The sequence below is a fragment of the Pteropus vampyrus genome, unplaced genomic scaffold, assembly GCF_000151845.1.
Source record: "Pteropus vampyrus isolate Shadow unplaced genomic scaffold, Pvam_2.0 Scaffold16, whole genome shotgun sequence".
Taxonomy (NCBI): domain Eukaryota; kingdom Metazoa; phylum Chordata; class Mammalia; order Chiroptera; family Pteropodidae; genus Pteropus; species Pteropus vampyrus.
Window position 1 is genome coordinate 10706419 of NW_011888797.1, and position 11135 is coordinate 10717553.

Consider the following 11135-nt stretch of genomic DNA (forward strand, 5'->3'; position numbering starts at 1 on the left):
GCGGGGACGCTCCAACTTTTCGGGTGGCTTTTCCATGTTCCTGGTGGACGGAGGGGGGCAGAGAACTGGAGGTGGGGAGAGGCAGAACGAGTGGCAGGAGGAAGCGGGGAGCAGAGGGCCGTCTACGCTCCTTCCCGCCCTGGGGTGGGAAGGGAAGGGACGTGGAGGGGGCGATGTGTCGAAATGTCGGCGCGGAGAGCGGGAAGCGGTGGTGGTGGTGGGGGTCCCGCTGGGGAGATGGACCGGGAGCCCTGCCTCCTCCCTGACCGCTGCATTCCAGGACAGAGCAGCGGATGAGGTCATTCTGTCCGGTTCCCCTCGGGCCAAGGCAGCCGGCTCTCCCCTTCCCGCGCCCAGCGACCTTCCACATTCTAACCCCCTGCCCCGCCGAGGAAATGTTTTATGGCTAAATTCTTTCTCGGATTTCCAATCCCCACTGCCCTCTCTACATGTTCTGTATCTATATTTGCCACAACCACGCAAGACCCGCGAAGTTTGAAGCCCATTTTCTAGATGGGAAACTGAGGCTCGGAGAGGGAAAGGGACTGACCTGGAGGTCACCGCCGCACGAAACACGGCGCGGGCACCATAACCCAGGGCTACGGCCGACTTGGCCGGCAGACCCTCCGCCTCGCCGCGTTGGAGGCTCACTTGGCTCTACCTTGGGACGGCGGGGCCAGAAGCCTGTCTCCCTGCCGGGTCCACCTACCACACCTATGGCCCGTAGTGCCCCCTCTTAACCCGCTCCTAGTTTCTCAGTCTCTCCACCTTGACGCGGCTTCCCTTTGAGGGGCGTGCGAAACCACCCCCCAGGGAGTTAACCCCTATTCCAGGGACCGGAGCAGCCCTAACCAAGATAGGGTCCTGCTGTCCATTGGTAGGGGTGGTGTTACCCAGCGGACGCTCTCGGGGAGAGGGGGCTGTGTGCACGCGAGCGGCCTCCAGGATGAGAGGTGGCGCCGCTGGCGGACACCACGGCCTGCAGGTGACCACCAGGCGAGAGCCAGGGTGCGGCCGCCCTCGCCTGCGCCTCTGCCTCCCCCGCAGTCAGACGGGCTCCTTGCCTGCCCCCAGCCACAAGTGCCCCCACAGCGGCCCCTGTTGGTCTCGCCTTATGCACGGTCCCTGCCTGGGGCCTCCAACGTCTTTTCGTCATCACCACCAATCGAGTAAACTGCTACCACGCGTCCAGGCCTAACTGTATAGCAGGGGTTCCCAACCTCGGGATCGGACCAGTCCCGGGAGGTGGCCTGTTAGGAGCCTGGCGGCACAGGCGGAGGTGAGCGGCCACCGAGCCTCTCCCCAGTGCTAGCGTCACCGCCTCAGCTCCACCTTATCAAGCATTAGATTCTCATAGGAGGACCCGACTCTGGTGCCAAAAAGGTTGGGGACCGCTGCTCTGTAGGGTACATATAAGGATTCCTGAGACACCGAGGCTGCATGGTGACTGACTCCTCTTGTCCAGGTCACAGCACAATGCATCTGCAGAGCTGAGTCTTCCCTGCCTCCCAGGCCTGCCCTTCCCATGCTCAGTGGCTGGCTGGCTGGCCGTGGCTTCCTCCAATAACTCTCCCCTAAACCCCTGGAGTCTTCACCCCTCCCCCACAATTGGTGCTGATGTTGGGAGAGCCCCAGCCAATCACTTTTTCTGCTCTATGACCTGGAGCAAGTTAATTCCCTTTCTTTGCCTTGTTTTTTTTCATCTGTAAGATGGGTGTTCTGAGCATTAGCAGGTAGTATTCCAGGGCTAGCGAGGGGAGACAGGCCTTGCACCAGGACACCCAGAGCTCTGCTTACTCCAGGGCCAGATGGGGCACAAGGTGGGGCACACTTGATCACCAGCAATACCCTGTGGTCAGCATCAAGTGCCAAATAGAGTCCCCGGAATAAGAGATGCTAGTGCGAGGATGTTGGATTTGGACCTAGAGCTACCCGCTCCAGCAACGGGGCATCAATTACAGCGCCTTCCGCTCTTCCGACTCTCCCGGGAGGGGACCAGCCTTTGATGCCCTTCTTATTTTCCATGTGGGAAAAACAGGTCTCCAGTGTCAGGGCCCCACAACACGGGCAGGTGGAGACCTTTTGAAGATGCCCAGAGGCATTTGGGAGGTGAGATCATCACAAGGCTGGGGCAGAAGCTGGTCTCTCAGGTCACAGTGGCCATGGGAGTTGGGTGGGAGCTGGACCTCTTTTTTGATGAGAAAGGAGGGACTGCGCTTCAAGAAGCCAGGGCAGTTAGGGGCTAGGAGAGAGGCGAGTATGGCCACATGGCAGACGGAGTGACGCCCTCCACGTGATATTTCAGAATGAGACCCCTCCCACTTCCTTCCCCCAGAAATTCCTCCCTCATCTTCGGAGCAGGGAAACCTGGCCTGTACCATGTGCCTGCCATGTGACCCTGGCCAATTCCCATCCCTCCGAAGGGCTCTCCCTGCGAAGTAGGCTAACCCTGCAGCTCTGCAGGGCTGATGGAGAGTCGGATGACATCATGTCGTGGTTGGCCAACTGCAGAGCGCTTCATAACTACAACAAACATTCCACGAGGACTTCTTGGTGCCGGGGGTGCCAGGGAAAAGGGTGATTCAGAACACACGCACACACCCGCCCCGAGGAGGAGGAGTTAGGGTTGGGGGAGGATCGGACGGTGGGAAGGGAAGAGAATGTAGTCGGAAAACAAAGCAAGCTTTGTTTTATTGCCTTCTTTGTTTTTATCTTGTTATCTAACCTATTTTGAATTTCAAATAACAGTCAAAGGGAAGTATTGAGATTTTTACGCTTGGAGGTGGCAGCGATTTTTTTTTTTTTTTTAAGTCGAGACTCAGATCTAGGTGTTCTCTTAATGATTATTATCAGCTGAGGTCCCAGGCCTGTGGAGGTGAGTGACTTGCCCAAGGTCACGTGGTGAGGCCACCAAATCCCCCACTCGGAAGGTGGCAAAGGGTGATCCTTTAGCATGAAGTTATCCTGTGGCATGCGGATCTCCTGATTAAACCGGTATTGATTTGGCACTTGCCGCGCCGAGTGCAAAGCCCAGGCTGGGTGCTGGGAAGGAGGAAGGCAAGAAAATCCAGGTGGCGGCCCCACCCTCGGAGTGTTTCGCCGATCTGGGGAAACAAGACTGGGCTCCAGGAGCCAGTCAAGAGCTGTGTGAGTCAGAGGCTCTGAGTTCAAGTCTCGACTAGTTCTCTTGATGTGACCTTGAGCAAGCTTGGACCTTCTCTGGGCCACAGGAAAACCAGAGGTTAGACCATAAGCCCATAGGTGTCCTTCAGCCTACACTTTCTAAGGTACTAGAAGAGATAGGGTCAGACCAAGAGAAGCCTAAAGAAGATCAGGGCCGTGGGGAAATCGGGAGGGGCGGGAGTGGGCAAGAAATAGCTTTTGGCACCAGCTGAGCTTTTTCCAAAACTTGTTCCCTGACGACAAGGCTCCTATGTACTGGGACGAACTATGGGGAATATGCTCAGGCATAAGGAGGCATCTGGAAAAAGCCACTTTTGACCACAGGATCCTTTTTCCAGGAAGCACCTTGAAGGCCGAGGGCTCTGAGGAACCTCTGTTGGGCTGTTTACACAGGCTTTCACAAAGCCTTTCCTGGGCACCGCCTCCCTCCTAGCCACTGAGTCGAGACAATTTAACCCATGGAGAAGGGAGGTGACTTGCAGGAGGCCATGTAGGTTGGGACTCAAGGGATCTGGATTTGAGCGGCCCTGTTTCGCCATTTTCTCCTGTGTAGCCTCAGGCAAGTCACTTCAGTTCTTTGTTACCTCTGTGTCTCCCTTCTAATATAGTTCCTCCCTCAGGGCTGTCGTGTGGGTTAACTGAGTGATGAGCATAAGTCATTGGCACTTTGGAGTTTCATAAAGGGCCCTGTACAATAACCATCCACATCTTAAGTGTACAGCTTGATGAATTTTTTGTGCCCAGTCAATACCCACTCAAAGGCAACCCCTATTCTGATTTCTATCACCATTGTTTAGTTTTGCCCGTTCTTAAATGTCCTATACATGGAGTCACACAGTGTGTCCTCCTTTGTGCATCCGCTCAGCGTTTTGTCGGTGATCCCCACCCCTGCTGTTGGCTGTCACCGTGTGTCCTCTGTAGCTATTTTTAGTTGAACCTAGGATCCCCCAGGCCTGCCATCACTCTTTTCTCTGTCTGTCTTTCAGGTCTACACCCTGTCGCGTTCGAGGCCCATCTTATGCCTCCTTTGTTCTTCAATAGAACATCTACTGCTGCTTCCACAGGTCCAGGAGCCAGGCCTCAGGGACGGACAAGCCATGGACCCCTCACGGTCTCAGCATTTGGGGGCAGCACCTTAGGAGAACAGAGGGACAGCCTCCGTCCACCCCCTTACACTGAGAAGAAAGGAGCTGAGACATAAACCCTGATCCCAGCCCACCGCCCACCCCAGGCCCCAGGTAGGCATGGACCAGCAGCTGTGAACAGCCGGAGCCGATGCCAGGCCCCCAGGAGGCCAGAAGAGCCCCTGCCATGAGCCTGGGCAAGCTCGCACCGGTGGGCTGGGTGTCCAGCTCACAGGGGAAGAGGCGGCTGACTGCAGACATGATCAGCCCCCCACTCGGGGACTTCCGCCACACTATGCATGTGGGCCGTGGCGGGGACGTCTTTGGCGACACCTCCTTCCTCAGCAACCATGGTGGCAACTCCGGGAGCACCCACCGCTCGCCCCGCAGCTTCTTGGCCAAGAAGCTACAGCAGGTGCGCAGAGTAGGGGTGCCACCCAGGCGGATAGCTTCCCCACAGGCATCCTCACCTGCTCCACCTGCCATCTCCCCCATCATCAAGAACGCCATCTCCCTGCCCCAGCTCAACCAGGCCACCTACGACAGCCTTGTGGTGAGCAAGATCAGCTTCGACAGCAGCCATGCTGGCTCCACGGACGGCCACTCCACTTACGGTGAGGGCCCGGGTTATTTCCCATCTTTCAGGTGCTGAGGCCCAGAGGGTTTGATGGTTCAACCAAGCCTCCAAGTGAGCTTTTTTCCCCACAGTAGTAAGATATTAACCGTGGAGGTCAGCCCCAAACCTCAGACCATGGACAGGGAAGGGGTCAAGGAGTGGGAACCAGCTCACTCTCCAGAAGACACTGACAAATTTGGAAAACCACTCACATGGACAGAAGCCAGAGGCCTTCCTGTCCTAGTGGGGAGAAGCAGGTGCCCACTTCACTCTGCTGGACAGCTCACCTGGGAACATAGCTCCTGCTGCCACCTGGTGGCCATTTACTGCCCGGAAGCCTTGCCACAGCACCAGTGGCTGCCTGTCTCTAGTGCTCCCCGTGCAGGTCACTGCTCAGAACCCCACTGAGGTCTGGCCCACAGTAACCGCACTATGTTTCAGGCCTGGTAGTCCTGGAGCCAGGGGCTGGACCTGTGGAGGGCATCTGCCTGTTCTTTGAGTCTTTGACTTCTGTGCAGTCAGACCCTAGCTGCTAGTTCCTCCCTGTGACCAATACACATGCTATGGGTTCACCTTCAATGATGGGCCACTGTCATGGCAGGAAACCAGGGGCCATAGCCAAGTTCACAGCTGGGACGGAGAGCTGGGATATTTAAGCACCCGGCGTGGCTCCACCCCATCAAACGGTGGCCCTTCGCCTCATCCCAAACTAAGCCTCACTTTCTTCAGCTGCAAAATGCAAATGAGGAGTATGTCAATTTTCAGCTTCCTGGGTTGATGGGGGGCATCACACGAGAGACTACGGGGTTCACTGTTCTAGAAAGATGGGAGAAACTGAGGCCAGATCGCAACGTGGGGTGGGTTCTGGCTCTCCCCTCCTCAATTCCTGATAAGAGACCCCAGCTCTGACCCTGATCCCCATTTCTCTCCTAGGCCCAGACTCCGGGTTTTGCACCATCTCTCGCCTGCCTCGCCCAGAAAAGCCTCGTGACCGAGACCCAGACCGTGATAGTTCCTTCCCCTCTGAGCCTGAGCTCCGACGCTCTGACTCCCTCCTGTCCTTCCGCCTGGACCTCGACCTTGGGCCCTCTCTCCTGAGCGAGCTGCTGGGGGTCATGAGTCTCTCAGAAGCCCCTGCAGCTGAGACCCCAGCCCCAGCCTCTGCTGCAACGCCCCCAGCCTCAGCCCCTGCAGCAAACCCCCCAGCCCCTGCCCCAAGCCCTCTACCCCGTGGACGCTACCCTAATGGGGTGACCGCTGGGTTGGGCCCAGTGGCTGAGGTGAGGGTCAACCCAGTGGGAGAGTGTCCTCGTGCACCTGCTGCCGTGGCCCCTGGAAGGCACTGGGGAGCAGGCTGCGGAGGCAGCTGGGACAACTGCCACTACACCGAGATAGATGCTCAGCGAGAGCTGGTGAAGGTGCCACCCCAGGCTCGGGCCTCTTGGGAGAGCCTGGATGAAGAGTGGGGGGCACCCCAGGCAGGCAGCAGGGCCCCCGTGCCCAGCTCGGTGCAGACAAACACCTTCGAGTTTGCTGACGCTGAGGAGGACGACGAGGTCAAGGTGTGAGTGGCCGAGCACGGGCTCGGGAAGCTGCCAGGCCTCGGGCCACTTTCCAAGAGCCCAGATACAGAGCCAGCCCCTCGCCTGACAGCTAGGTGCTGGCAACGACAGATGGGAGGACCCAAGTTGCCCCCAAACCCTTCCGCGCCTCTGCAGGACAGACATGGGAGGGAGGCCAGGCTCGTTTTGGGACCTGGGTGTTCTGGAGAGCCCTACCAGGCTGACCTGCCTCCCCCTGCTGCCACTCTGGACCCTGTGGCCATTCCTTTAGCCCTGCCCCCAGTGGCTGGAAGGCCTGGCCTCACAGTGCTGCCTTTGTGCTGGGGAGCTGTCCTTGCTGGGTGGGGGGTAGGGAGCATACCACACAGGGCCTTTGTCTCTTTGCAAAGGGACCGCCTGTCATCCTGGAGCTGCCCCCCGTAGGTTCCCTCTGCATCCTTGAGCCCTAGCCCTCGCTAAGGCTGCTTCCCCAATGTTCCCACCTGAACCCCTACTTGTCCCAGAAGCCTCAGAGAAAAATCAGGGGTGACCTCCCCGCTTCCTGTGCACCCCAGATCTGCCTCTGAGTCCTGATTAAAAAAGCTGTTTTTGATAAAAGGTGTCCTGTAAGATGTTTGGGGATCTGGGAGAACAGCTCAGCTAATTCATTCAGCTCCAGTTTGGAAGCCAAGGACCCCCCAGGGCCCCCAGGGAGGGGAGGGACCATGGCTGGGTAATGAGTAACCAGGCTGGAATGAATGTTCCTGAGATAAGAGGCCCAGGTGGGAGCCTTATCTGCAGTTCCTGGAACAGCCCCTGGCCCAGGTACCTGGAACCCATGCCTGCCTCATAATCCCACAGGGTAACTTGTCACTTGCCCTTGTGATAACCAAGGACAGATAGGCAGGAGTGAGTGCTTAGAGGAGTTTGGGAGCATGTCTCCACCCCCACTTGGCAGTCCTATGACCTTGTGCCTCAGTTTCCTCCATATCATGAGCATTAAAACGCTTGGAAAACACTAACCACAGTTTCTGTCAGAAGGGTGGATAAAGGTGAATTCTTTAGTTTGTTCTTAATCTTGAGGGGAGAAAATTGGGTCAGAGGGGCAGGAACTGCAGGTGGGGAGCCAGGACCCAGGGGCTGCTGATCCGATGTGACTGGGAAGAAATTCAGGATAGGGTGTCAGATGCTGCGTCTGTCATCCGGAGAGGTGCTGCCCACTCAGTCAAGCTTGAAGGAGGAGATGTTGAACCCGCCCGACACGCTCAGGTAGCTCAGGTGGCTGTGGCACAGCCTGTTGGGAAAGGTCAACTGGTGCCCGTCTGGCAGCTTCACCTTAAATATGTCACTCTTAAAGGTCACAGTGAACTGCAGTGGGAAGGAAGGTGTCAGGGAGTCAGGAGGCACCTGGAAATGGGCCAGAGCAGTGCCCGGTGGCTCAGACCGTGCCAGCACGTGTCTGGGCCAGTGTTCCCTTTGTGCTCTCTCTTTGACATCGTCCTCAGGCCCCTTTCCCCTTTGACCTCACCTGGACCTCTGACCCTGGGCCGAAGCATATGTGATCTTCCCTTTGCTCCTGCCCCCACTGGTTGCCATCCCATGAGTTGCAGACGATGGTGGATTCACTGAAGCGTGGGTTGAAATGCAGGTCCAGTTTATCTGTTCCTTGGCCCAGGTTAATCACAAAACTACAGAGGAAGGAGTAACAGGTAAGGGTGAGGGGCCAGCCCTGGGTAAAACGGCTTGGATCGCAGAGTCTTGGTTGACCATGACCTGGAGGAATCACCAAAGAAAGGTCATGTGAATTGAAACAATGAATGTACCTTAAAACAATGAATGTGACAATGTGGTCAGACTGGGCACTGGAGTATCACCTTCCATTAGGAGCATTAGTGACAGTTTCGAGAATTGGGAGTGTCTAGCCTGGAGAAGAGAATTGCTGTCCTTAGCTATCTGAAGACCTATTAAGTTCAATGTAAACAGTCATCAGCTTAAGGGGAGCTCCCTGTCATTCAACATATGGAATCTGGGCTTGTGTGACTTCTTGGTAGGACCACTACAGAAGCCCGGGTTAGACCAAGGTCTCAGAGTGGGACATTCTGGGCTGTGGGGTGCCTTCATTGGGAGGTCTCAGACCAGAGATAGCCCACTTTTCTGCAACCTGATGGACCCAACTAGGACAAAATGGTGGCTTTTCTCTTGGCTCCTATCCCAGCTGCCTGTCCCCTCTCCAACCAAAAGGTGATGGACATCCATCCCAAGAAATGCTGAAACTAGTCTACACACGGGAGAGCCCAGTGCTGAGCTGTAACTGGCCAGGTGGATAAATGTGTCTGCTTCTGATAGGGAGGATGCAAACCAGGCCACTTGGTACCCCCTGGTGGCTGCCCCTGGTTTAACGTGTGTGAAAGGCTGGCCCCAGCTCTCAGCTGGGTAGAGGGTGGTGTCCCTGGGTTCTGAGTTTTCAGGGAGTGGGCAGAGCTCCAGGGGCTTCTCCACCTGCCCCTTCAGTGTCTGTTGGGGCCAAGGGATAAAGCATATGGTGTCAGCTGTGAAATTCGGAGGGTCCCCCACTTAGCCTCAGATAGGAAGACATGTCCAAACGGGAAAGGAGCCAGCAGGGGTGAACAAAGGTGTAAAAAAGGTCCGCTTAGCCTGAGGTCACTCTCATCTCTGACCATCTCCAGGCTGCCCCACCTGCCCCCACTTCTCGGCCTGTTCCGGGTGGACAGTCCCCCCTCTCTCTCCCACACCCCAGCACCCCCCTTGCTCACCCATCAACATCATCAGCGATCTTGCCCTTGATCTTCAGGGTTGTCCCCAACTTCATGTCCATGTTCGTAATCTCAAACTTCCCCTGCACCAACAGAGAAACCTTCTGCAAAAACGTCAATCACACACACACCCAGATGCTGTTCATGAGCTTATCCCATCTCGACTGGGCCACAGGTCTCGCTCTCCCCCTGCGCATGCGCATGGGGGCGCTGAGCTGGAAAGCGAAAGAGCCAGCGTGCTCCGATCCTCCGACTGAAGCTTCCCGGAGCCCTGTTCTTGCCCGTTTTCCTTTGCTCTCATCCATCCCAGCCTGATCAGAAGAACAGCTGGATCAGGAAATGAAGGGCCCCGCTGAGGGAACCTCAGTTTGCCCCTCTGTGAAATGGGTAGAGTGGTCCCTGCTGACCTCACAGTGTTTAAGTGATGAAGGCACGGTGGCCTTAGCAGAATCCCCCAAACAAAGAGATGTTTAATGACCACACAAACTTGAACTCAATTTCCTAACAGAAAAAAAAACTGTATCGAAGGCATGCAGGTCTTGATCCATCCAAAACTAAGAATCTGTAAAACTCTAGAAGTCACATCTCTGAAATGTCCATCAAAAGTCCCTCTCCAAACCTCACTTTCCTCGCCTATAAAATGGGCTAACTTGGTTTATTCGTTCAAAGTAAATGGATACATCGCTGAGTGTCCGCTGTGTGACAGACGCGGTTGAAGTCCCCGAAGTTAGTATTACCCACCTTCAAGCTGGTTGGGAGAATCTGAGATGGTGTTCGTGAAGCCCCACACGTAGGGCCCAGCACAGACTAAGGCAAATCGAGGGGCGGCCATCATTATGCTCACTCATTGTCATCCAGAGTCGGGGGGACAGCTGGACAAACAAGGATTCCTGTGGGAGAGTGCAGGCCTGGCCTCTAGGTCTCCACTCAACAAAGTCTGAGGCCCAGACAGAGATAGGAAAGCAAAGCTGGAGTAGGATGGGGACAGGTGTCAGCAGCCCTGGCCTAGTGCCGGCTCCGCCCCAGACTGGCTCAGTGACCTGAGCTGTGCTCCTTTCTGGTCCTCAGTCATCCCATCTGTAATATAAGAGACTTGGACTAGGCGGTCTCTGGAGAAGGAGAAAAGAAAGAGGGTGATTGAGATGACCAAAAAAAGGAGAAAATCCGTAAAGTGTGCCCCAAGGTCCTCCCTGAGAGGCAGAGGGTGTGGAGAGCATCATCCCTTCCACACTTGACCCCCTCTGATAGCACTCAAAATCTGCATCTCACCTGTAGCGGCTTGAAGAGTGTCTCCCCAAAAATGATGTCTACCTTGAACCTGGGAATGGGACCTGTTTGGAAATAGTCTTTGCAGATGTAAGCAAGTTAAGATGAGCTTGTACTGGTTTAGGGTGGGCCCTGAATCCAATACGACTGGTGTCCTTATAAGAAGAAGGAAATTGGGATCCAGCGACACAGACACACAGAGGAGAAAGCCAGGACATTGAAGATGGATGCAGAGGCTGAGCACTGCAGCTACAGGTCAAGGAATGCCACAGGTTGCCAGCCACCACCAGAAACTGGAAGAGACAAGATAGGATCCTCCCTAGAGTCTTCAGAGAGAGCATGGCCCCAGCCCTGCCGACACCCCGATTTCAGACCTCTAGCCTGTAAGAGAATAAATTTGTTGCAGCAGCCACAGGAAACTCATACACCATCTAATCCTCAGAAGAAACCATCTGTGACCCAATTCCCCAAATTCAGGAGACTGTAGCTCGGAGAGGGGCAGTGACCCATCCAAGGACACACGCCAAGCTATGGCAGAGCCAGGTTTGGAATCAAAGCATCAGGGACCTCGAAGAGCATCCTCTCAATGCCCTGCAAGTTACAGATTGTGACCTTGGGCAATTTAATCTAT

The 11135-nt window shown here is 55.7% G+C and overlaps 2 protein-coding genes across 2 annotated transcripts in view; one reads left to right on the forward strand and one right to left on the reverse strand.

The window, feature by feature from the left end:
- LGALS2 (galectin 2) overlaps nt 1-9441 on the reverse strand; it is a 15987-nt gene extending 6546 nt beyond the window's left edge. The window contains exons 1-5 of the mRNA XM_011354442.1: nt 9370-9441; nt 9239-9321; nt 7993-8152; nt 7686-7832; nt 4147-4154 (exon numbers count right to left, since the gene is read on the reverse strand). Of these exons, the coding sequence (XP_011352744.1) occupies nt 7686-7832; nt 7993-8152; nt 9239-9321; nt 9370-9441 (462 nt within the window). The 3' untranslated portion in view covers nt 4147-4154. The remainder of the gene's footprint in view (nt 1-4146; nt 4155-7685; nt 7833-7992; nt 8153-9238; nt 9322-9369) is intronic.
- Nucleotides 4170-7082, forward strand: CDC42EP1 (CDC42 effector protein 1). Its single transcript, XM_011387547.2, has 2 exons — nt 4170-4921; nt 5857-7082. Exons 1-2 carry the CDS (start codon nt 4459-4461, stop codon nt 6489-6491), a joined length of 1098 nt encoding a protein of 365 aa, XP_011385849.1. The 5' UTR covers nt 4170-4458; the 3' UTR covers nt 6492-7082.
- Nucleotides 9442-11135: the final 1694 nt, after the last annotated feature.

What these genes read in the sequence shown, in the direction of transcription:
- CDC42EP1 (XM_011387547.2), top strand. Translation starts at nt 4,459, where the DNA reads ATGCCAGGCCCCCAGGAGGCCAGAAGAGCCCCTGCCATGAGCCTGGGC. An exon ending in GGACGGCCACTCCACTTACG is followed by an intron (nt 4,922 to 5,856) that starts GTGAGGGCCCGG and finishes TTTCTCTCCTAG; the next exon opens with GCCCAGACTCCGGGTTTTGC.